The following is a 25,316-nucleotide window of genomic DNA, read 5'->3' as shown; positions in this document are numbered from 1 at the left end:
TCCAAGCAGAAGTCTGTTTTTCATGCTTATTGATAGCAAGTAAGGACTCTAACTTGCCTTTGACACATGTTTACTTCTTCAGTCAGGTTATCATGAAAGACTCCCTACGATGCTTTGTAGCACCAATCCACTGATGGTGACGACTGTTTCATTTCAAAGGGGTGACACATATGTGCTTATGCTCCCAATCGCAAGTAAGCACTGGCCTGTTTGCTATAGCGCCCTGTCTTTCCCCCAGATATTCAATGGCTGCCTCTGCTGCCTGTAGTCTAGCTAATTTTTTTAATCTATGTGCTGCTGTACAGTGAATTCCCTAGTTACGTTATATGCCATATTGTCCACAAATGTGGCCGTCTGCACAGATTCAGAAAGACCCACCATGGCGACACTGGCAGTAGTAAGAATAACAACAGCCGAGATGATGGCTGCAGTGAGCATCCCCCAAAATCTTCTGGGCCATAAGTGGCCCAATGCCCCTTCTAAGACTTCAATAGCTGACGAGCCTTGCTATTTCCCAGTGAGATCAACAGGGATCAGGATTTCTGCTTGTCTCCTAAGCACCAGATAGCGCTGATGGCCAATGAGGTAGTATTCTGGGTGGTAATACAGGGTGGAAAATGAGCTCCTTCTCCAACCTGTACTAGAAAAGATGAACTGTGGCTGATCAGTAGATGGGGCCCGTAACAAAGACAAAGGGGTGAGTGGTGCAAATCAGACTATTGTCAGTAAGATTATTAGTAAAAGTTATACTGTAGTGGCCAGAGGGGTTCTGACAGTCACCGTGCCACAGTTTCAGAGGGCTAAACACATGGCCTAATCTCCATAAAGTTTCCTGAACTGGCAAGCCTAGTACTTGAGGTCATGGGGAACTCATCCCTCCCCCAGTCCACACCTCAGGCGTGACTGCATAACCCATGTAACTAGCATTAGGGGCACGGTGTACCAGAGTGTCAGTGTGGCTGGCTTGCAAATGAGCATGTGGGCTTCAATCTATAACCTGTTGGTCCCCTAGGACCGTCAAATGGGCATGATTTCCTCGACCAACTTCCCAAGGAATGCCTAAGCAGAGGGGTCCCACCACTTATTTTGCTTGCACAGTGGGATGGGGGGCACAGTAGCATTGGTCAGATTACCACAGGCCAGACTGCCTGCTGAGAGAAATAGTTAATTTACCAAATAGCTTTAAAAATGCTTCCTTACATCTGAAAAACAGAAAGTTTAAGAATTAGTAATACTTTCAATAAAAGTTACAAAAACTATATAATCATTTTCTTTTTATTTAGTTTTATAATAAAACTAGAGGCCCAGTGCACAAAAATTTGTGCACTTGGGGGGGTGGGGGGGTCCCTCAGCCCGGCCTGTGCCCTCTCGCAGCCTGGGACCCCTCGGGAGATAACGACCTGCTGGCTTAGGCCTGCTCCTGGGTGGCAGAGGGCAGGCCCAATCCCTAGGTGCAGCCCCTGGTCAGGCTCAAAGCAGGGCCGATTGGGGAGTTGGGGCGCCTTCCCCTGTCATGCACAGAGCAGGGCAGATTGGGAGGTTGCAATGCCACCCTCAGTCACGCTCAGGGTAGGGCCGATTGGGGGGTTGGGGCACCGCCCCCTGTCACACTCAAGGCAGGGTCGATGGGGAGGTTGAGGCACCACCCCCTGTCACGCACAGAGCAGGGCCAATCAGGGGGTTGGGGCGCTGCCCCCTGTCACGCACAGAGCAGGGCCGATTAGGGGGTTGGGGTGCCGCCACTCTCACACTCAGGGCAGGGCCGATGGGGAGGTTATGGCTCTACCCCGTCACACACAGAGTAGGGCCCGAGGGCAGGGGGGTGTTGGGGCGCTGCACCCTGTCACACACAGAGCTGCAGGGCGATCAGGGGGTTGGGGCGCCTTCCCCTGTCACAAACAGAGCAGGGCGGATATGGAGGTTGTGGCCCCGCCCCCTGTCACACACAGAGCTGCAGGGCGATCAGGGGGTTTGGGCGCTGCCGCCTGTCACGCTGATCCCAGTGCCGGGAGGCCTCGTGGCTCTGCTGATCCTGGTGCTGGGAGGCATATTACCCTTTCACTATATAGGATAGAGGCCTGGTGCATGGGTGGGGGCCGGCTGGTTTGCCCTGAAGGGTGTCCTGGATCAGGGTCGGGGTCCCCACTGGGGTGCCTGGCCAGTCTGGGTGAGGGGCTGAGGCTGTTTTCAGGCCGGCGGGTGACTGAAGCTCCCAACTGCTCCTTTTTTTCTTTTTTCTTTTTATTCTGGGCCAGCTTTAGCTCTGGCTCCAGTTCTGAGGCCTCTGCTGCTGAAAGCAGGTATCTGGTTTGTTTGGGTTCTATAATCGAAACACTGTATCAACTCCAGCTCTGAGATCCTGGCAGGCTAAAAGCAGGTTTCTGAGGTTTTGTTTAGCTTCTATATTTGTAACAATGTTTCAAACTGCAAGCTCAGAGGCCGGCAGCGGCAGGCGGGGAACATTGGTTTCCTCTGTCACTGAAGCAAGCAAGCCTCATGTTAGCTTCAAGCTGCCTGGCTGCCGGCCGCCATCTTGGCTGGCAGTTAATTTGCATATCGCCCTGATTAGCCAATGGGAAGGGTAGTGGACGTATGGCTAATTACCATGTTTCTCTTTTATTAGATAGGATTGTTGTTTCTCCTGATTTTTTTCTATTAGTATTTCTATAAATTTAGATACTTTATAGAGTAATGTAAATGACATGGAATCTTGTCCTTTCTACAAAATGGAATATTCTACAATAATATAACATAACAATTAGTTATAAATGAAAGTATATTAGAATTTATTTAATATGCATATATAAATAGAATATAATTATTATTTTCTCATTTGACAGAATTTCCCATATACCTTAAGTATAAAATTTTCTTTATGAGGAGAGAAAGTAAATTTTAAAATTTAAATCCTGGGAAGGTAGTCAAATATATTATATATTACTAGAGGCCTGGTGTACAAATTCATGCATGGGTGGGGTCCCTCGGCCTGGCCAGCAATTGAGTCCTATGGTTGGGGGGAGGGCGCGGCAGCCAAAGGGAGGGACCACAGGAGATTGGCTGGTGGTGGGAGGGGCCAAGGGAGGTTGGCTGTAGGAGTGCATTGACCACCAGGGGGCAGCTCCTGCATTGGGTATATGCCCTCTGGTGGTCAGTGCATGTCATAGTGACTGGCCAACCGGTCGTTTGGTCATAACGGTCGCTTAGGCTTTTATATATATAGATTATTATTATTAAACAGTATTAAGTAATTTATTTAAAGTAATTAAGTTTTTATTAACATAACATAATTATTTTAATAATCTATATTATAAAAGGCCAGTGGCCATAACACCGTAACGCCATAATGACCAAACAACCTGTCACCAGGAGGTGCATGGAGCACCTCTTGGTCCCTCCCCCGGCCTATGAGCAGCAGCTCTTGCAGCGTGGTGGGTGTGGCGCCTCTTGCGGCATGGTGGGGTACAAGGTGCCTCTCACGGCACAGCGGGAGGCAGGGCGCAGGCAGGAGACGGGGCGCCTTGCACGATTTCACATACTGGGCCACTAGTCCTATCTAATAATAGACAAACATGGTAATTAACCATACCTCCAACATGCTTCCCATTGGCTAATCAGGGCAATATGCAAATTAACTGCCAACCAAGATGGCGGCTGGCAGCCAGGAAGCTGAAGCGAACATGAGGCTTGCTTGCTCCAGTGACGGAGGAAGCCAACGTTCCCTGCCTGCCGCTGTCGGCCTCTGAGTTTGCACTCTAAGAAGCAATGTTGCAATTATAGAAGCTAAACAAACTCCAGAAACCTGCTTTCAGCCGTCAGAGCTGGAGCGAGCAGGACCGCAACAGTGTTTCAATTATAGAACCCAAAGAAACCCCAGAAACCTGTTTTCAGCAGCCGAGGTCTCAGAGCTGGAGCCGAGCCTCAGAGCTAAAGCCGGCTCTCAGCTCCAGTGACAGCCATAGAAGGTAAATAAATCCCAGAATAAAAAAGAAAAGAAAAAAAGGAGAGGTTGGGAGCTTCAGTTGCACGCCAGCCTGAAAACGGCCCTCAGCCCCTCACCCAAACTGGCCAGGCACCCCAGTGGGGACCCCCACCCTGAAGGGGGTGTGACCAGCTGCAAACAGCCATCATCCCCTCATCCAGGCTGACCAGGCACCCCAGTGGGGACCCCCACCCTGAAGCAACAAGATGGTGGCTAATTTGCATACTGAAGGCGGGCTGCAGCAGGCAAGGCTGTCCGTGGTCTGGGACCGGATCTGTGACCTGATGGGCAGGGCGGCAGCGCTTGAGGCTGTCCGCGGTCCGAACCCAGATCTGTGACCTGGCAGGCGGGGGGGGGCGGGGGGGGGCAGTGCTTGAGGCTGAACGCAGTCCCGGGACCCAGATCCATGACCCTTCCTGGCAGGGCGGCAGCTCGCACAGGGGCGGATTAGCCGGGGTTGGGCAGGGCAGGATGCCTGGCTTCTGCCCAGCCCCAGTCACTCTGGGCAAGTGAGTAGCGCAGGAGCCTCTGGACAGGGGAGGCAGGCCGGCGGAGGGTGGCCTGTACTCCCCAAATGGCGGTGGTGACAGCTGTGAGCACGCCAAGCGGAGCCTGCAGGCTGAGCTGAAGTAGTGCCTGCAGGCCATCAGCGCCCAGGAGTAGCTGCGCAAGATCCGCCTCCTGGCCAGAAGGTGCAGGATCGCAGGGACAGCCACCGTGGCGGGCCAGACTGACGTCCTCCTGGCCGCACCACAGGGGTTTGCGGATCTGCAAAGCCAGAGGCCTCCAGTGTGCACATCCCCCAGCACACTGTCACCCTCCCACGCCTGCAACAGTTGCAAACCAAGTTCCCCCCGCCTCTCCACCGCACTTCCATCAACCCAGCATGCCTAACACCCCCGCAGGATGTGCACACATCCCCTCTGATGCGCTCACATCCTTTGGAGAGTGTCTGGGTGTTCTGGGTGCTGAGGGTGGGCGCCTGTGAGATGACAGTGAGAGGGCGGAGTGGTGATGCCCTGTCCCACAGAGGCCAGTGCAGCTATGAGATCACCTCTGGAGGGTTAATGCAGGTGCTGAGGCAGGAGCAGGTGCAGACAGACACACCTGGTGGGCGCGGGCGGCCCTTGCTGAGGTGCCTTCAGTCAGCGCTCAAGATCAAGAACCCAGAGGTGGAGAGGAATTCCGTCCTCTCAGTGAAACAGTGGGATAGTCGGGGCGACTGTAGAGGAGGAATGTGCACTTTGGGTGCCAGCACCCATGAGCAAAGGCTGCCCTGACTGAGCCTCGCTTGCTTGGGGCTTAGCGCACTCCTGCCAGGCAGCGGGTGACAGGACGTGCTTTTCCGAATTAATGAGAGGAAACGTTGATTCTCCTGCTGCCCACGAAGGTAGAAAGTGAAGTGGGGAGACATGTGGGGAGTGAGCGAGGTTCCCTGTCTGGGGGTTCCAAATCTGCTGTTGGTTTCTTTCACCACTGACTAGAGATATACAGGGTGTTCCCCCAAAATGTATACACACTTTGAATACCTACTAATTCCAATGGTTTTAAGCATAAGAAATAAACAACAATGGAGCTGTTATCTGTTAAAAGTGTGGGCACAAACAGGTAGTTGGACATTCCCTGAGGGGTCTCAGATGGAAGAGGGTGAAGGCCAGACTGAGGGACCCCTTTCCCCCGCCTACCCCAGTGCACAAATTTCGTGCACCGGGATACTAGTATATATATAAAATCTTTGCTTCTTAGGCAAATACAAGAAAAAACTTTTTTTCTCCCTTACTTTTAGAAATAGGATTTTTCCAATGGAAAATATACTTATATCTTTAAGAAGCATAACAGAGATAATATGACCTTGACAACTCTCAGGAGGCTGGAGAAAGGGTGGGTGTGTATCTGGGGAGATAGCAGGCTCTGGGGTTTGTTCCCAGGACTGCAGTAACTCTTGGGCCTCTAATGGCTTTAGTGTAAAAGTATCATTTTTTTTTTAACAAGGAGAGTGTCCCCCCCGCACCTACCCCACTGCTGTCATTCTGCAGCCTATTCAAGGGCACTTTTGTAGCTCCAATCCTTTAGGATGAATACTTGGGGGATTTAAATAATTTATTTTCCATATTTTTTTTCTTTTTGAGTAGACTAACAATATGAAATCTTGTATATAAGGAGAGATCTTAAAAACAGAAATAAAAAGCCCCTACAGTAAATGAATGAGTTCTCACAAAAAAGATAGACTGGGACATTAGCCTTAGAATCTTATTTTATACTAGAGGCCCCGGGGGGGGAGGGGTGGAAGGGGCAGTGTCCCTCAGCCTGGCCTGCACCCTCTCACAGTCCCTTGGGGGATGTCCACCTGCCAGCTTAGGCCCGCTCCCCGCAGGGTCCTCTCTCTTTATTTCCTGGTGAGCCTGGCTAGAGGTTCATCAATCTTATTTATCCTTTCAAAGAACCAGCTCTTGGTTCTATTGACCTTTTGTAATTTTTTTTTGGTCTCTATGTCATTTATTTCCCATCTGATCTTTATTATTTCCTTCCTTGTACTTTTCTGGGCTTTTCTTGTTGCTCTCTTTCTATTTCTTTAAGTTGTAGGGTTAGATAACTTATTACCAGTTTTTCTTGTTTTTTGAGGTATGCCTGTGATGCTATGCAGTTCCTTCTCAGTACTGCTTTCACTGTGTCCCATAGATTTTGAATTATTGTGTTTTCATTGTCATTTGTCTCAAGGATATTTTTTTATTCCTGCTTTGATCTCTTTGGTAACCCATTCATTGTTTAATAGCATGCTATTTAGCCTCCATGTGTTTGTTTTTATTGTTTTTATTGGAGTTTATTTCTAATTGTATGCCATTGTGATCTGAGAAGATGATTGATATGTTTTCAATCTTCTTGAATTTGTACAGACTTATCCTGTGTCCTAATATGTGGTCTATCTTTAAAAATGTCCCATGTGCACTTGAGAAGAATGTATATTCCATAGCTTTCAGGTGAAAAGTTCTGAAGATGTCAGTTAGTTCCATCTGATTTAGTGAGTCATTTAGGATTGCTGTTTCTTTGCTGATTTTTTGACTAGAAGATTTATACACTGATGTCAATGGGGTTTTAAAGTCCCCTACTATGAGGATTGTATTGCTATTAATCTCTCCCTTGATATCATCTAGATTTTTTTTAATGTATTTGGGTGCTCCTATATTGGGTGCATATGTTTATCAGAGTTATATTCTCTTGTTGAATCTATCCCTTTAGTATTATGAAGTGCCCCTCCTTATCTCTTGTTATGGCCTTCACTTTGAGGTCAATTTTGTCAGATATAAGTATTGCTTCCCCAGCTTTTTTTTTTCCTAGAAAATTTTTTTCCCATCTCTTTACTTTAGTCTGTGTGAATCCTTTGTTCTGAAGTGGGTCTCTTGTAGACAGCATATATAGGAGTCATTTTTCTTATCCATTCAGCAACTCTATGTTTTTTGATTGGCGCGTTTAACCCATTTACCTTTAAGGTTATTATCGATAGGCACTTGTTTGTCACCATTTTAATTCTTTATGCCTCTGTGCCTTCTTCCCTTTCTAGTTCTCCTTTTTACAGCAGACCCTTTTGCATTTCTTGCATTGCTGGCTTGGTGGTCATAAACTCCCATAGCTTTTTTTTTTTTTGTCTGTGAAGCTCCTGATTTCACCTTCAATTTTGAATGATATCCTTGCTGGATAGAGTATTCTTGGATTCAGTCTCTTGTTTTGAATCACTTTGTATACTTCATTCCATTCCCTTCTGGCCTGATGTGTTTCTGTTGAGAAATCAGTTGATAGTCTAATGGGAGATCCCTTGTAGATAACTTTCTGTCTTTCTATGGCAGCCTTTAAGATTCTTACTTTGTCATTTGACATTTGTCAATTTAATTATGTTGTGTCTTGGTGTCCGTCTTTTGGGGTTCATCTTGTTTGGGACTCTGTGTGCTTCTGGACTTGTGTGACTTTTTTCTTCCCAAAGTCAGGGAAGTTTTCTGTCATTATTTCTTCAAACAGGTTTTCTATTCCTTGCTCCACTTCTCTCCTTATGGTTCCACTATTATGCAGATGCTGTTTCCTTTTGTGTTGTCCCAGAGCTCTCTTAGACTCTCCTCCTGCTTTTTAATTCTTTTTTCCAGTTGCTGCTATGCTTCAGTGTTTTTTTTTTATCTTATCTTCTAACTCATTGATTCAGTCCTTAGCTTCTTCTACTGTTGAAACCTTCCATCGTGTTCTTTATTGCAGCTATGTCATTCTTCATTTCCTCTTGATTCTTACACATGGTGACTCTTACCCAGACGTTTGAGCATGCTTATAACCATTACTCTGAATTCTTTCTCTGACAAATTGCTTGCCTCTATTTCATTTATTTCCTTTTCTGGTGATTCTTCCTTTTCTTTCATTTGGGGATTGTTTCTTTGTCTCCCCATTTTTGCTGTTCCTTTGTAATTGTTCTGTGTATTAGGTTACACTGCTATGCCACCCAGATTTTTTGAATTGGTCTCATGTAGAAGACCAAGCATGCCAAACTCAAAGGCTAACATGGGCCAAATAAATAAGGTGTAAGTTTATGTGGGCCACAAAAAAACAAAAGCTTCAATTTTCATAGAAACTTAGGTTTATTTCAATAGAGACATGCTGAACACAAAGAGCTAAAATAAATGAGTGATCGTTAACATAAAATAATAGAACATTTTAATAAAAATTCATATTTTTCTTGAACATTAACTTACCAGACACTGAATAATTGCACAAATTAATAAGCATAACACAAATAAACCAATTTTCTTGTTCTTCGAAAGCAAAATATTTCCTGTTGCACACACAAAACAAGTCAGTACAAGCCTAGTGAAGTGGCAGTCAGCTACTAAAATATTCTCTGCTACTATTAGTGGAGAGAAATGGTGCACCTGTGTGTGAGGTGCGTAAGGGAAATGAATGCAACACGATTATAGTAATCAGTCATTAATGAATGTTGTAGTTTGTTATTAATAATTATGTAACAGGATGTTATAAAAATTAAGCTACAAAATTTTTATTAAAACGTTTCTTACATCCCCTTATATTGGCTGGGCTGCAAAAATATTTGTTGTGGGCCACATGCGGCAAGTGGGCCATGAGTTTGACATGCTTGTAGTAGATGCTTTGTGTGACCCAGTGGTGCAGTCTCTCGGGTCTCCTACTTGAGATATTTAGGTTCTCCTGATGGAGTTGGGTCTGGAATGTTATTTTCCTGTTCATGGATGCAGTCTCCTCTCAGGGTATCTGATTATGTGGCTCGCTCCCTACCACATCATGCCAACCGTTGTGGAGGCGCTGACTGAACAACACAAAATACGATATGACAAGGCACGATACAGAAGGAACAGAACACAAATGTAGACAAGACATCTATAACCCCAATAAAGGGACCACCACAGAAAAGAGTTTGGAAATAGAAAAGAGAGAAAGAATGATAGCAAGAAGAAAAGAAAAGGCTATGGGTTGAGAACACAACAAAACAAACAAATAAACCGAAAACACCCAGAAAAAAGGGGGGTCAGAATCCATAGATGTAGAGCTTAAATAGAGAAAACAAGGTTGAGGAATTGGATGAAATAGAGCAAGGACCTATTTAGAATAGAGAAGGGAGAAAAGAAAGGAGAAGACAAGAAGAAAAAATTTTAAAAATTTTCTTTTTTCTCTCTTTTTAAAAAGGAGAATAGAGGAGAGAGTAGATAAGCCTATAGTTAGGAAGTGAAACAAGTTAAAAATTAGAGAAGAAAAGAGCAAGAGAAGAGAAAATAAAGGAAAATATTGATTAGTGAAAAGAAAGAGAAGGGGAAATGGAGTAGGAGCAGGGAAGAGGAAATTAGATATACAAATAAACCAACAGACACTAGAATACTAAGACATCAATAAAGTAGATAAAGACTTCCCATTTTTAAAAGGGGTGGAAAAGAAAGAGAAAAACTAAAATGGGGATAGGAGAAGAAACACAGGAGGAAAGAAAGAGAAATGAGGAAGAAAAATGGTGCAAAAAAGTAAAATATAAAATAAGATAAAATGAAAAATAAAAAAATTTTAATAATAAAAATTTAAAATAAGAAAGTGAGTGTCATTCGCTTTGCCGAGTTGTAATGCCCCGCGGGAGCTGGTGTAGGACCCCACTCTTCTGTTCTGTCTGCTGATTCTGGGTTCCCTGTTGGGTACTTAGGTGCTGGCCCCTGCCAGTCACTTCCTTTTGGCCTTTAGCACCCTGGTGAAGCTCCAAGCGATCCAGGGGTCCTCTGCTCATGTCTGTCCCCCAGGCCTTGCTGCAAGCAGGTGAGGCCAATCTGCCCTCTGCCTGTCTGCCAGCTGCCAGGCTTAGTCACTCAGGCGTCTGTTTCTGACAGGGCTTCAGGTGGGGTTGGTGCTGTTTCACTTTCAGGGAGTAAGATGGGTGTTTTTCCCTGGCCCACAGCTCCTCCTCCATGAGGGGCCCAAAATATTACTCTGGCCTCAGTTGGTCAGAGATCCTTGTATGGAGACCAATGGGGCTGGCTGGCCACCTGGAGTTTTTATCAGTCTGGTTCCTGGAATAGCAGGGCATTCAGCCCCTCTTCCATCCAGTCACTGAGGGCTCTTTGGGGCTATTCAGAGCCTTTGTTTCCTTGGCATAGCTCAACATACAGGCAGGGTGTGGCAGCTGTATTACCTGCCTTGAGGCTACTGGCAGGGGCTAGCTCTTCTGGGGAGAAATGGCCACTCAGGTTTGGAAGCTTGAGAATGTCCCAATGAAGGATTCTTGGCCATGTCTCCTGCCCTACTTCCCTCCCCAGCCTCTCCTCAGGCATCTCAAGTCTGTGCCTTTTGCCTCTTTCCCTGTGCTGAAGCCTCGGGGGCGTGTTTGCAATCGAAAAGTCCTATGTTCAGGGTTTAGCGAATAAAAGCAAGGACAAAACAACCATGAAACTGTGGATTTCTCTCTCCCCAGCATCGCACTGCTCGGGCTGCCTTTCAGACCACCATTCGAGGGGCAGCCTTTCGCAACTGTGGTCTTAGGTACTGATCCCCCAGCCACCAGCAACCCTGTGGCTTTTCCTTTCCACAGTTGGATGTTATGCCTGTGGCCAAGGGATGTGGCTTTGGTGCAATGCAGCTAGCTTCCTCCTCACCCTCTCGGCCTGCTGGCCAGCTGTCCCTCTCTAGCCCAGATCCCCGTTCCTACCATTCTCCGAGTGTCCTCTGCCCTTCCTTGTAAATTGTCTTTTCCGCTGTGTCTAATTTGTTAATTCCAGGTAGATGTTCTCCGATTTAGTTGTTTTACTAGCCTGGCCCCAGGACGAGGTATCCGACACAACCGCGTATTTGGGCCGCCATTTTCTCTCCTCCTCTCTAAAAACCGCCATCCCATTTCAGAGATAAGGGAACTGAGGCCTGTGGAGAGCCATGGCAGATGCAGAATTCAGGGCTCCGCAGACCTCCCAGCTCAGCCCTGACCCCTCGCCCTGCCTTTCTCCACAGGCTCTGAGTCCAAGCCATGTGTCCAGCCTTTTGACCCTGGGGCTGCAGCCTTGACCACCAACAGCAGCAGTGGATCCTGGAGACCTGAGCACCTGGAGTTCTTCTCCACCATGGGGGATGAGCAGGCAGGTGTCTGACCACTGAGACAGGCGGAAGCAAAGGCACCAGGACCAGCAAGTACACTTCATTTATCACCTGCCTGTCACCAGGCACTTTGTGTGCATTATCTCAGGAGACCTCATTACACCTTGGCAAATTAGTTATTATCCCACGTTGCAGATGGGAAAACTGGAATCATTTCTGGAACAAGAGGGAAAGGGAAGGATGGGAGGGAGGAAAGGTGGACCGAGAGATGAATGGGTAGATGGACAGATGGACAATGTATGGAAGGAAGAAAGGAAGGAAGGAAGGAAGGAAGGAAGGAAGGAAGGAAGGAAGGAAAAAAAGAAAGGAGGGAGGGAGAGGGGAGGGAAGGAAGGAAGGAAGGAAGGAAGGAAGGAAGGAAGGAAGGAAGGAAGGAAGAAAGAAAGAAAAACAAAGTATGAAGGAAGGAAGGAAGGAAGGAAGGAAGGAAGGAAGGAAGGAAGGAAGGACAATGGATGGATGGATGGATGGATGGATGGATAGAAGGAAGGAAGGAAGGAAAGAAGGAAGGGATGGGGAGGGGAGGGAAGGAAGGAAGAAAAGAAGGACAGAGGGATGGATGGATGGACAGATGGACAATGTATGGATGGATGAAAGCAAGGAGGGAAGGAAAGAAGGAAGGGATGGAGGGGGAGGGAAAGGGAGGAAGTGGGGGAAGGAAGGAAGGAAGGAAGGACAGATAGACAAGGTATGTATGTATGTATGGATGGATGGATGGATGGATGGATGGAAGGGTGATTAGATGGGTGAGTGGGTATGCAGAAGGATGGATGTAAAGGGAAGAAAAAGCTCACATGGGAGCTCTGAGCTAGAGCAGCCCTGCAGAGTGGTCTCAAGCCGGGCTGAGATGGCCAAGTTACTACAATCACACATCAATCAGTTGTAGCCTGTGGGCTTCTCAGGAAAGGGTGTGATTTCCCAGAGGCTGACAGCCGGCAGCTATCTACTGACAGTCTCCACAACATCTGGGGCAGCATATCCTCACTGAAGGGGGATCTGGGTGGCATTTTACACTGCCCACTACTCTAAGGAAGGGCATTCTATGTATCCACCTCCCTCATCTTATCTAATAAAAGAGAAACATGCAAATGGACCGTACCTCTGCTACACCCACAAGCCACACCACCAGCCAATCAGGAGCAAATATGCAAATTAACCCAACTAAGATGGCCATGGAGCTGGAGTGAGCAGGAGGTTTGGGTTGCCCGGAGCAATGGAGGAAGCCAAGCTTCCCGCCTGCCCTGCCGGCCCTGAGCTCCGCTCAAGGCTACAAAGTTTCAATTATAGAAGATAAATAAATCCCAGATACCTGCTTCCAGCCTGGGGGTGTAGCCAGCCTGCAAACAGCCATCAGCCCCTCACCCAGGCTGGCCAAGCACCCCAGCGGGACCCCCACCCTGATCCAGGACACCCTTCAAGGCAAACCAGCCGGCCCCCACCCACGCACCAGGCCTTTATCTATATAATAAAAGGGTAATATGCATATTGACCCTAACAGCAGAATGACTGGGAATGACTGGTCACTATGACATGCACTGACCACCAGGGGGCAGATGCTCAGTGCAGGAGCTGCCCCCTGGTGGTCAGTGCGCTCCCACAGAGGGCACTCTGCTCAGCCACAAGCTAGGCTGATGGCTGCCAGCACAGCGGTGGTGGTGGGAGCCTCTCCTGTCTCCTCAGCAGTGCTAAGGATGTCCGACTGCAGCTAAGGCCTGCCCCCTCTGGCAAGTGGACATCCCCCGAGGGCTGCCCGGCTGCCAGAGGGATGTCTGACTGCCAGCTTAGGCCCGATCCCCCAGGGAGCGGGCTTAAGCCAGCAGGTGGACATCCCCCGAGGGGTCCCAGACTGTGAGAGAGCATAGGCTGGGCTGAGGGACGCCCCCAAGTGCACAAATTTTTGTGCACTGGGCCTCTAGTCCTATATAATAAAAGCCTAATATGCAAATTGTCCCCTCGACCAAGAGTTCGACCGGGCATTCCACCAGGGGGTGGGGCCAACCTCCTGCATCCCCTCCCCCCCCCCCACCAGCCCCGCCCCAATCAGCCCCCATCCAGACCGGCTGGCTGGCCCCCACCCATGCACGAATTCGTTTTATGTAAAAGAACACTAGGGCCAAGCAGGGAACTATTTGGCCCAAGAGTGAGGGCTGATATAGGATAAACAAAAGTAGGACAGAGACGCAAATTGAGTTATGGCTCCTTCCAGGATTGTGGACCTCTTGAGTAGGAGCCATGGGCTGCAGTCAGGCCAACAAGATGGTGAGGGAGAAACTGTGTGCCTGGGGGAGCAGTGAGCACTCAGCATTGCAGGGAGGCTCTGCACCCAACACCTCCAAATAAACCCCTCCCCCTGTGTCTCAGCCATTGGCACTCAATCCCCATAGCTGGAGGCAAGGGAAGCTATTGTCCTTGCCCCTCCTTCCCACCCCGCCAGTCCCAGCCCTGTGAGTGCTGCACTGCACAGCCCCCAGTTCTGTCCACATCTCTCCCTCCTTCTCCAGGCCCCTGGCAGCGGTCGCCATAACCACTCTCCCAGGTGATCTGCACAGGTGTCCTCACTGCTCCACCAGCTTCTGTCTTGTGCCCTTATAGCCCCTGCCAAGCCCATCTTGGCTCTGCATCTTGCATGATCTTTCCAAAGGCAATCGCAACCCCTAGCCTCCCTACCACCACTGGTTGGAGCTTAAAGATTAAATCCTTAGTTGGCCTACCAGGCCTCCTGGTGCAGCCCCATCCCCCTCCCTCCACACCTCCAGCCATCAGGAACGCTTCTCTGGCCAGTTGTTGGGAGGTACTGTGAGCTCTCAGGCTGTGGGCTTCTGAACGTCCTGGGTTTTGTTGCCTGAAATGCCCTCACCACAGCCTCTGCCTACCCAACTCCTGTTCATTCCTCAGGGCTTCACTAGCTGTCATTTCCTCTAGAAAGCTGGCCTTGATTGATTGATTGATTGATTGAATTTTTACATTTTGTAGGACTTCTTATTGACACTCTGTGAACTGATAAGATGTTGATCATTTTAAGATATATGAAACTTGGTCCTGGCCGGTGTGGCTCAGTTGGCTGGTGTTGTCCCCTGTATCAAAGGGTTGCCTGTTCGATTCCTGGTCAGGGCATATGCCCAGGTTGTGGGTTCACAGGAGGCAACCAATCGATGTTTCTCTCTCACACATTGATGTTTCCCTCTCTCTCTCTCCCTTCCTCTCTCTCTAAAAGTCAATTTAAAAAAAATAGGTAAGTAAATAAAATGTATGAAACTTGACTGATATGGTCAGTTAAAGAAATAATTTATATGTCATGTGGAGACTATTTTATGTGGTCGGAACTAGGGTTTTTTGGTTTAGTTTTGGCCATGGAAGCTGTCTAAAGATTATCTAACTTTTTAAAACTAAGTTGCAGTTAGTAGGTCTTCATGCCAATGATTACCCTGGGGTTTGCACTTTTTAAAAAGAGATTTTTCTAAGTAAAATTCCAACCTAGAATTCCTGCTCCTCCAGACTGGGTCAGGGGGCTCCCTTCAGTCCTTCCCCAGCCCACTTCCTGGAACATCACAGGTTATAATTGCTGGGTTTAATCCCCAGTGTTCCCCAGTCCGCTCCAGGCAGCCAGGGACAGTGTGACTTGCCCAGAGAAAGGGCCCTGACTCCTGAAATATAAAACTTGGAATATAAAAACAGTAACCAACCTAGTACCTACTTCCATTAATGGAGCACTTGCAACGTGTAAACCTCATCTCATGTTGCCTCAGAGCCATCCGACTAGAAGCAACATTCCATCCATTTTAGAGATGAGAAAGCTGAGGTCCATAGGAATTGGCTGTGGGCACTGAGCCAGCTGAGAGCCGTGCCAGGACTGCAGACCTGGAGTAAGGCCTCTCTACCAGGCTGCCGTGCAAGAACCATCTGCCCTGGTATTTGTTTGCTATTTTATTTAAAACCGATTCCCTTTTGCCACAGTGAGATGGTACGAGGGACACAAAATGCATGAAGTCGCTTTGGTGCGCTCCTTTCCCTAAGAGAAAAGCAGAAAACAACTCCGTACATTGTTAAAGACATGTGTGTCGGTGCGCTGTTTAACCTGCACGCAGTAAGCCCGTCTGCAGGGGTTCCCGGGGGGATCTCACCTCCAGATCTGAATGGGGAGCCCATTCCCCAAGGCTTTCCGTGGTCCAGAGAGCGGAAGCCTGAGCCCCTTACAGTGTTAGTCAGAGGCCTGGAAAGGCCCCCTGGGGCCAGCTCACACTTGTTCTCACCCAGGAAATGTTGGAGGAAAGGTGTACGTCCCTAGTGAAGCCCCTGCCTGTTCCTCTGGCAGTGTGCCTGCTGCAGGGAGCGGGCACCCTGTGCCCCCAGCCCGCCACCCCCAGCTCCGGCCGGCTGCCCGCTGCTGCCTCCTGTGAGGGACACCAGATGCGAGAGAGGGAGCGTCCCGGCCCAGGCCAAGAGGCTGTCCTGGCTGTTTATATGTATAGGAGGACGAAGACCAGAGCCCAGGGACACGTTTGGGGCAGTGGGCGAGGAGGAAGGAGATCACAGAGGCTGTCCAGGCACCGGGGGTGGGACGGGGCCTGAAAGGAGGCCGCTGCCCAGGTCCCCGGAGGGCCAGGCATTCGGACAGAGACTGCAGAAGGGACCCTGGTGTGCACCGGACAGAGGGCAGAAGAGAAGGAGCAGCCGGGGAGGTGGGAGGGAGGCAGACATGGGCACAAAGGAGAGACGCCGGAAGAAAGGAGGCCTGGAAACAGTGTGGCAGGTCCTTGAAAAACCAAAAATGCAATGACCACGTGCCCCAGCCAGTCCACTGCTGAATACCTACCCAAAAATAGTGAAAGCAGCCAAAACCGGTTTGGCTCAGTGGATAGAGCGTCGGCCTGCGGACTGAAGGGTCCCAGGTTCGATTCCGGTCAAGGGCATGTACCTGGGTTGCGGGCATATCCCCAGTAGGGGATGTGCAGGAGGCAGCTGATCGATGTTTCTCTCTCATCGATGTTTCTGACTCTCTATCTCTCTCCCTTCCTCTCTGTAGAAAATCAATAAAATATATTTTAAAAAAAAAATAGTGAAAGCAGGGGCTCAAACATATTGGCACACCCGTGTTCAAAGCGGCATTATCCTCCACAGCCACAACGTGGAGACACCCAAGTTCCCCCCAGCGGATGATGGATGTGCACCCTGTGCTCTGTTTACACCCGTACCGCGTGGCCCTCCATACAGCAGACTGTTACTCAGCCTTAAAAAGGAGTGGAATTCGGGCACATGCTAGGATACAGATACACCTGGAAAACATTAGGTTAGAGGAAATAAATCAGACACAAAAGGATAAGTGTCATGTGGCTTCACTTATAGGAGGTCCCTAGGGGAGTCCAAGCCACGGAGACGGGGGAGTAAAGGTCCCCAGGGGTCGGGAGGGGCGAGCGGGGAAGGGGAGCTAGTGTTGGATGGAGACAGGGTTTCTATTCGGGAGGATGAAAGCCCTGGAGAAGGACGGTGGTGACATGATGTGAACGCACTTAATCCCACTGAACTGTAAACTTACAAATGGTAAAAACTGGTAAATTTTCCTGTGTATATTTTGCCATAATACAAAGAATGACAAGGGAGAGGTCAGACTGTAGAGAGCTCCAAGTGGCTGCGGTCAGGAGACGAGGCCAGGCCTGCAGGACTCTCCCTTATTCCAAGGCCAGTGTGGCCACCGCCGCTGCCTCCGCAGCCAAGATCCTCAGCTGACCAAGAGCCTGGCTTTCGGGTAGCGGGGATTTTTCCACTTCAAATTGGAAACGTCCCCACACCAAGACTCAGCAGCAATCCCTCTGTTCTCCCTTACCTGGTAAAAAGACCGGCCGTGCCAAATGGTCCAGGGGTAGGGTTGCAAATAAAATTACAGGACACCCAGTTGGATTTAAATGTCAACCACTGCAACATCTGGGTTCTACCTATACTAAAAACGTATTTGTTGTTTACCTAAAATTTAAATTTAACCAGGTGTCCTGTATTTTATCTAGTAATCCTATCCTAGGGCCCTCTTGCAGAATTCATGCAGGGGGACACCTTCAGGCCACCCATTGGGGCAGTCCATCAAGGGCTTCCTGAGATCACCTAGTGCCTGAGGCAGGAGATGCCCACCCACCCACTTACCTACCAAACACTGATCCAGAGACAGTCCTAACAAAGGCCGGGAAAGGGACAGAGGGACACCTTACCTAACCTCAAGGGGTCGGGATAATAGCCTAGAGGGCGTGCCAAAATTGGGTTTTGAAGGATGAGTAGGAGTTCACCAGGCTGACTCTAAGTGGGCTGGGAGAAAGGGTCTCCAAGAAGAAGAAAAGGCAGGTGTCCTTGCTGGGAAAATTGACAAACAGAATGACTGGGGGGAGGGAGAGCAGGGCAAAGGAAGTGGGGGGAAAGGAGTAGAGAGCAGCGAGTAAGGAAGGAACACAGGGCCTGGATCCAGACAGACCTGAGTCTGAGCCTAGCTCGACTGTTTATGGACTGCGCGGCTCTGGGTCAGTCCTTTCTCCTCCCTGCGCTTTGTCTCCTGACCCGGAAAATACTGCCCCCTGGTGGAGCTGCTGTGGGATACACATCTGCGAGTCTGGTGTCTAACCCTGCCTGGCGTTTGCTGCCTCCTGCGGGGGAGGGAACCTGAGGCTACCCAGGGGCCAGAAGCAGGAGGCGCTGACCCTGGAGCCTTTCGTACTGCGCTGAGGGGCTGTTGGGGAGGAAACGGCAGTGGAGGACTGGCCGCTCAGATGTCCCCGAGTCCTCTCTGGTAGGCGGGGGCGGAATGGGGAGCTGAGCGAGGAGGGTGCAGGGTCTAGGACTGTGTGTGATTCCTTAAATGTTGAGAATTTGTTCATGAATCTCCTTGCATTAGTTTTGAGTTGCTTTAACAATTACATTAAAATATTATCTTGATTCCTGAGTTTTGCCACACACACACACACACACACACACACACACACACCGTCAGTTCTGTGCCTGAGGCAGATGCCTCGCTTGCCTCACCCTAGTCCCAGCTTGGCAGGGAGATTTAGGGTCCAGGAGAAGTGTGAGCCCAAACAGCCCTGCGACGAGGAGCCTGCACCCGCAGCAAGGGCAGCCCAACTCTCTGTGGCGCTTGCCAGGCGGCATTTGCAGCCCTGGTCTTCCCTGAGCCTTACAGTGAGCGGGGTGAGCAGGCAGGGCAGGGCTACTGAAGACAATGGGTCCAACGGGAGCTCAGAGGGAGGTGGAAGCCCAGGCTTCCGGCCCCTTGTGGGGGGAATAAAGCTTGAAGGCCCAGGTGAGCCAGAGGCCTGAGGGACTGCCTCCATCCCAGCCCACCCGCCCTGAGAAGGCGCTGAGCTCAAGTGGGACAGGGGGGGTATGGGCAGGTCTGGGTCTGGGGCCTCTGCTGCCTTCAGCCAATGTGCTCTTCTCCCACCACCTGCAGGAGGAAGCTGGTCCTGGGCAGCTCGGGGAGAGCACGGAGGACCTCAGCCTGGACTGGGGGGCCCTTCAGGGCAGCGAGTATCTCCAGGACCTGGGCCTTGAGGCCCCTGCCCACCGCCAGCCTGGAGCGGCCAGGGACAGTGACCCCCCAAGCGAAGCAGCAGGAAGCGGTCCATCCTGCTCCAGTTCAACTGGACCCCAGGGCCTGCCTCGGAGATGCAGCTGGGCGAGGTCCCGCAGCTGCTCGGACGGCTGGCAGAGGTTGGTGCGGCCACTGGGCCTCCCATGACACCCTCCCAGGACCAGGGGTGTCCGCACCGGCGGAGGCAGCCCCTCCCAAGACACACATGCATGCCCACACACAGATCCACGTGCATGGAAAACACGTGCTGAGTGTGTACAAGCCCCAAAGCACACTGTACATACACACCGCAGGCAGGTGCGATCCCAGGTGTGCACACTTGCCCAGGCACACTAGGTGCACCGCTGCCCATGTCACCCCCAGGCTCGCACATTCACTCGCTCTGACCCACACCTATAGGCCTACATGTCCGACTTGCAGGGCAGTGGCACATGCATGCTCAAAACCACAGATGCGCTTGGAATCAAGACACATATTGCCCTAGCCGGTTTGGCTCAGTGGGTAGAGTCTGCAGACTGAAGAGTCCCAGGTTCGATTCCAGTCAAGGGCACATGCCCGGGTTGTGGGCTCCATCCCCAGTGTGGGGTGTGCAGGAGGCAGCCAATCAATGATTCTCTCTCATCATTGATTCTATCTCTCTCTCCCTCTCCCTTTCTCTCTGAAATCAATAATTTTTTTTTTTAAGACACATAGGAGTGCTCGACTCCACACACACCACAGTGGCAGCCCTAAAGAGTGGAGGCGGGTGCTTTAGCCACCCCCACCCAACCCCTCCAGCCCTCTCACCCCAAATAGAAAGCCAGTCCATGTAAAAATGGGGGGGGGGTCTGTGATGCACAGGCAGCTTCAGCAAATCCACCAACCTGGTTCCCCCCTCCCCCTCCCCATCCCCTCCCCTTTCCCCTCCCCCTCTGATACAGGAAGATTGGACCCCTCTCTATGGCCCAGAGGGGTCATCTGCGGGTTCTCCCAAACCCCCAGATTCTGGAGCTGGTGGAGTGGCAGCAGGTGGAGACCTGCTGAGCCCTGAATCCCGCCCTTCTCCCCCCAGGTTCAGCCTCGACTCCTCCGCTGTGAGTGAGGAGCCGTGTCTCCCTCGGGCGCTGGCGACCCTTGCCCTGAACCTTCCTGGGGAGAGTCTGCAGGCCTGGACTAAAGAGTGTCTCTCTGGGGGCAGGACCCCAGCGAAGCACCCAGGCAAGGTGGGTGCAGCCTGCGGCCACCTGGACATAACGCTCCAGGCCCAGGAGCCGTGCTGCGGCGGGAAGGGGGCCTCGCCCATAGACTGACCTGCCATGGCTGGGCGGCCGGTGCTGGAGCCCACGACGGGGGAGTCTCAGCCCTGAGGTCGCAGCCCAGGCCCGAGTTCCTCCCTGAGGAGGGCCCACAGCAGCGGATCCTTGGCCAGAGGTGCAGCCAGTTGGCAGGGGCGGGGGGCGGGGGGACTCCTCGGAGCCCTTGCAGCAGAAGGGAGGCCTGTCTGTGATGGGAGTCTGGGACTCCAGCCCACAGCCGGGAGAGAAGCCTGGCCCCTTTGCTCTGACTCTGACCTGCAGACCTACTGGTACTGGAACCTGCACTCACAGTTTCAGGGCCCGGCCCACGGCCCGGCAGGGGAGCTGCCACGCATCTCTGGGAGGGTGAGGCTCCAGCCTCTGGCTGCAGGGAGACCCCTGCCCTGTGCCTGGGGCGCCTGCATGTGCTAGAGGCTGGGGCCCGAGCCCTTGATCGGGAGCCTTCCTGCAGCCTCTGGGCCCCCGGCTTAGCGAGCTGCTCCTTCCGCTTGTTCCATGCAGGAAGGTGACGGCCTGGAGGAGAGAGTGAGGTCCCAGTCGGTTCCCGAGACCTTGGATGAGGTCAGCGCCCTGGAAAACTCTCGGGCTTTGGAGGTGCCCACTCAAGCTGCCCAAGGTAGCCCGGCCTGGGGTTTCCCTCTCGGGCCAAGCAGGGCAGTGGGGCTTGTGGAGGTCCTGGGGGAGGGGTTCCAGAGAGTGGGAGAGCCTACAGCATCTGCCCCTCCTTTCCCCCCTCCCCCAGGGGTCTGGAGCCCCCACCACTGCCATGGCCTCGGCTCCCTTCTCGTTCTGACTCTGTCTCTTTGTTGCCTCCCTGCCGGCCTCAGACAAACTCTGGGTCCTGAGAGTGTGTCTCTGGTGTCAGGCAGACCTGCAGGCTACACCCAGACCCACCACTGTCTGACCAGCCTCAGCCCCTGCAGCCTTCTGCATGAACTGAGGCATAGTGTCCCTCCTTAGGGCCACTGGGGGTTCACACACACACACACACACACACACACACACAGCACTTAGCACCTCCTAAGCTCTTGTGAAAAGCTGGGGATACCTCCCTCCCTGCTCTCTTCCCTCTCCCCGCCTCTCCTCCTGAGATGGCGAGGCCCCTCTGGCCGACCTCAGGTCTGCAGGGGAGGGTCCCAGGGAGCCCACTGCAGGGCGGGCTCCGCAGTCTCTGCAGGGAGCGGGCGGGCTCCTCACGCCTGCGCTTCCTGATGCTGGGCTACTTCCAGGCCTGGAGCCACCAGTGCTGGAGGGTCTGGGAAAGGACCACGTGGAACCAGAGCATGTGTGAGTGTCTGCCCCGCGCGGGGAGGAAGCCCGGTGGCCACCGGGGGCCCAGGCTGTGGGAGGCGGTGTGCAGGTTTCAGCATTGCCGGCCGTCAGTGACCCGGCAGCACGGTGCCTCTAGTCCCCCGTGACCTCACCTTCTCCCAGCGGAGGGACCCAGGCCCCTCAGAGAGGTTCCCACCGGCCTCAGGAGGGGGCCGGGCTCCTGGCTAGGGTCTGCTTCAGGACCCAAGGCAGGTGCGGCCATCCCCGCTCCTCTCGGGGATGGGTCTGTAATCTGGGACAACTATGGGCTATTTTATTCCCGCCCCAGGCTGATGGTCCAGCAGGTACTGCAGGAACTTCGACTGTACCACGGGTAAGTGGAAGGGAGACAGGCAGGGAACAGGGGTGGGAGGACAGGTGTGGGGGACAAGTGTGGGGAAGGATGGATGTAGCGGATGGTTGTGGAGAAGTGTGGGGAGCACAGGTTTGCAGGAAGAGGTTGGAGGACAGAGGTGGAGGGACAGGGATGAGAGGCCAGATGTGGGAGTAAACAGGTGTGGGAAACAGGCTGCAGAGGAGACGGGAGGAATGGGACAGGACAGGGGAGGGAGGCGGTGGGAGGGGAGGCGGTAGGAGGGGAGGGGGTAGGAGGGGAGGGGAAGAGAGCAGGGCCACCCTGGGGAGGAGGGAGCGCGCTGGCCCATGAAGCCTCTGTGCGGTGGGAGCAGATGCATCTCCCGAAAACACTGCCTCCCGGGCGGGCGTGGCCTGCCTCCTGTCGGAACATATGCCCCAGTGGCCACACATGCCGGCCCACATGTGGAGGAAGGGTGGGCTCTCGGGCCATGGCGGCGGGCGCACACCAACCACAGAAACCTGAGGGGGAGGGGCTGCTGGGAGGGGGGGGCGCTGCTGACCCGGTGTCTGCCCCTCTGGTCCTGCAGGGCTCAGCAGAGGGCTCACTTGTCCGTCAGCCCCAGAGAAGCCCCCTCAAACCTCACCTGGTTTGAGTTCCTGTCCGAGTGAGTAGCAGAGCTGCTGCAGGCGGCTGCGGGCAGGGCAGAGGGGAGCCCAGCCCTGGGTTTGCACAGCGTGTCCTGCGGCCCTCCGTGCCTGACCTGGGCTGGGGGCAGGAGATGGGTCCCCCGCCTCTCACTGGAACCACCAAGGGCAACAGCAGGGGTGAGGGTGGGGCTCGTCATGCACCTGCGGTGGGGGGGGGGGGGGACTTCCTGGAGGAGGTGACAGCTTGAACTGGGTTCTGGGGGAAGGGCAGGGTTCGCCAGTCCCCGGATCAGAGGATGGGAAGGGAAAACAGTGCCTTCTGGACTGGGGACCGGTGTCAGGTGGGGCTGGGAGGAGGGACAGTGGAGGAAGTCAGCAGGACCAGGTCACCTCTGCTAAGCTAAGGCCATAGCTGCCTAGTGACTGAGGATGGTGCGCACAGATGACTGGGGCAGGCAGGGTGCAGACTGGAGGTGCAGAATCCCCTCCAGGAAATAGGTTCTGCCCAGCTGGGCTTGTTTGTCATTGACCTAACAAGTATTTATTAAATAAAGATGTGCCTGTAATCAGGGGGGCCATGGCAGTGATGCGGGGAGGGAAGGAGAGCTGGGTTTGAAGAAATCCCGCAGGAAGAATGGGCAGGATTTATAGGCTCATTCGATCTGGAGGTGGGGAGGGGTGGATCAGAGGGAGGAGGCAGAGATGGCAGAGCCAAGATTTCTAGCCCAGGCCCATCAAGGGACCTCAAGCTTGAGACCATGTTACTTGACCCCTGCAAACCCAATCCCTATGGTTCCTGGAACATTGCAAACAGCAAAACACTCAAATGTTTGATGAGTGAGAGAAGGAGGGAGAGAGTTGAGGACTATAGACGAGGTGAAACAGGAGGAGGAGGCCACAGGGAGATGGATACAGGTAGATTCCAGGAGTGGCATGCAGGCCTGGCTCAGAACGGCCTCTGACCCTGCCGCCCGCCCTCACCCATCTTCCCACCCCTCAGGAGCGAGGACGGAGCCAGCAAGACGGAGAGGAGTGGCAGGGGCACCATCGGGGCGAAGTGCAGACTCAGCTCCCTGCGCAGTCGAGTCACCAGGCACAAGGACAAGGTGAGGGGTAGGGCACGGCCCCCTCTGCCTTCCTCTCCTCGGCATGTCAGAGTGCCCCTGGCCCTGCAGCCCTGTGGCTCCAGGCAGGCCTGGATACACAGGCATCCTAAGTGCCTCCTCTGTCCCCCACAGGGGAAAAGCCCTGTCCAGCTGAAGGACAAGGATCAGGATGCTCGAGAGAGAAAGGAATGTGTCACTGGCCACCAGCTGCCGCGAGGAGCCGTCTCTGGCCACTCCCACTGCCCCCTGTGCAGCAAGCCCTTTCTCAGCTCTGGTAAGTAGGTGGCCCAGCCTGTCCCCTTGGATGGTGGCCACTTTCTCCACTTTTCTAATCGCGCTTGTGGCCGCCTTCGCTCTTTGCACTCTTGTCCGATTTCGCCCTAGCCAAGGGCGGGCTGGCCTTGGCTCCCTGGAGAGCACCAGGACCGGTCCCCAGGGACAGGGGCCATTTGGTTAGCGAGGGGCCCAAAAAATTCCCTTTTAAGTTTCACTTTTGTCGTCGCAAAATCCTCTTGCAAAATGTGGACTTGGGCATATGTCTCTCACGGCTCCTTCTGAGGGCACTGGGCACGGGCCAGTCCAGGTCTCCCTCCTCGCGCGTGGCGGTTACTTGGCCTGTGGCTGCAGAACTGCAGGCCTCATGTGGCGTCTCCCCTGTGTGCGTGTTTGTTTCCCAATGTGCCCTTTCTGATAAGGACACTAGTCAGCTGTATTGCACTAGTGTGACCTCATCTGACCTAACTACGTCAGCAATGACCCCATTTCCAAATAAGGCCACCTTCTGAGATACTGGGGGGATCAGGACTGCAACCTATGAATGGCGGGGTGTTACCAGAAAGGGGACCGGCTCTGAGTGGGTCTGCCTAGGGCCAGCTGGGACTGTGCGGGTTCTTGACTTCGTGCAGAAAATATTTCACAACAGGAGTCCGTCCAGGTGACGATGAGGGAGCGTTTATTAATGCTGGGGGCAGTGAGACAAAGGGCTTAGCGTAGAGGGAGCAACAGAGAGCCTAGACTGGGCTGCCCTGGCTCTCTGGGAAGTCAGAGAAAAGGGGGCCTTGGGGACAGGTTCGGGGATTAGCCCGGGGCGAGCTGCTGCTGTCCATTGCTCCCCAGGTTGCAAGTCTCGTGGGGCCCCTTAGAGTTTCGGAGATGCACGCCTGTGGGGGAAGAAGTGGGGAAGGAGGGGAGAGGCGGCTGCTCCCTGAGGAAGAGCATGTGTTGGGTCATTTGTCTTGAGGCTTTGAGATAGAGACTCCTCCCAAAACGGTAAGACAGCTGTCCAGGTGCGGGGCCTTGGACCCCGGGCAGATTCTGAGGCCTCTGACCTTCTGGGAGGCTTTCACCCCGTGTCTGTCGTGGGTAGACAGTCTGGCCTTTTAACTGGCTTCTCACAGTTGGGCCAGTAACCTGTCCCTGTCATATTTTACTAACAGCCCCGGTGTCTTAAGAGGCTTGGTAGC

The 25,316-nt window shown here is 52.4% G+C and overlaps 1 protein-coding gene across 1 annotated transcript in view; it reads left to right on the top strand.

Moving 5' to 3' along the window:
- Nucleotides 1-25,316, top strand: part of ARHGEF18 (Rho/Rac guanine nucleotide exchange factor 18) — a 97,829-nt gene that overhangs the window by 11,832 nt on the left and 60,681 nt on the right. Inside the window, exons 3-11 of the mRNA XM_081091524.1 lie at nt 11,462-11,586; nt 19,035-19,294; nt 20,227-20,377; nt 20,972-21,086; nt 21,700-21,757; nt 22,071-22,115; nt 22,687-22,764; nt 23,748-23,853; nt 23,986-24,127. Of these exons, the coding sequence (XP_080947650.1) occupies nt 11,572-11,586; nt 19,035-19,294; nt 20,227-20,377; nt 20,972-21,086; nt 21,700-21,757; nt 22,071-22,115; nt 22,687-22,764; nt 23,748-23,853; nt 23,986-24,127 (970 nt within the window). The 5' untranslated portion in view covers nt 11,462-11,571. The remainder of the gene's footprint in view (nt 1-11,461; nt 11,587-19,034; nt 19,295-20,226; nt 20,378-20,971; nt 21,087-21,699; nt 21,758-22,070; nt 22,116-22,686; nt 22,765-23,747; nt 23,854-23,985; nt 24,128-25,316) is intronic.

Source organism: Myotis nattereri (assembly GCF_964212035.1).
Source record: "Myotis nattereri genome assembly, chromosome: 5".
Classification (NCBI taxonomy): Eukaryota; Metazoa; Chordata; class Mammalia; order Chiroptera; family Vespertilionidae; genus Myotis; species Myotis nattereri.
Note: the sequence above shows the minus strand (reverse complement) of the source record. Positions and strands in the feature narration are given on the sequence as shown.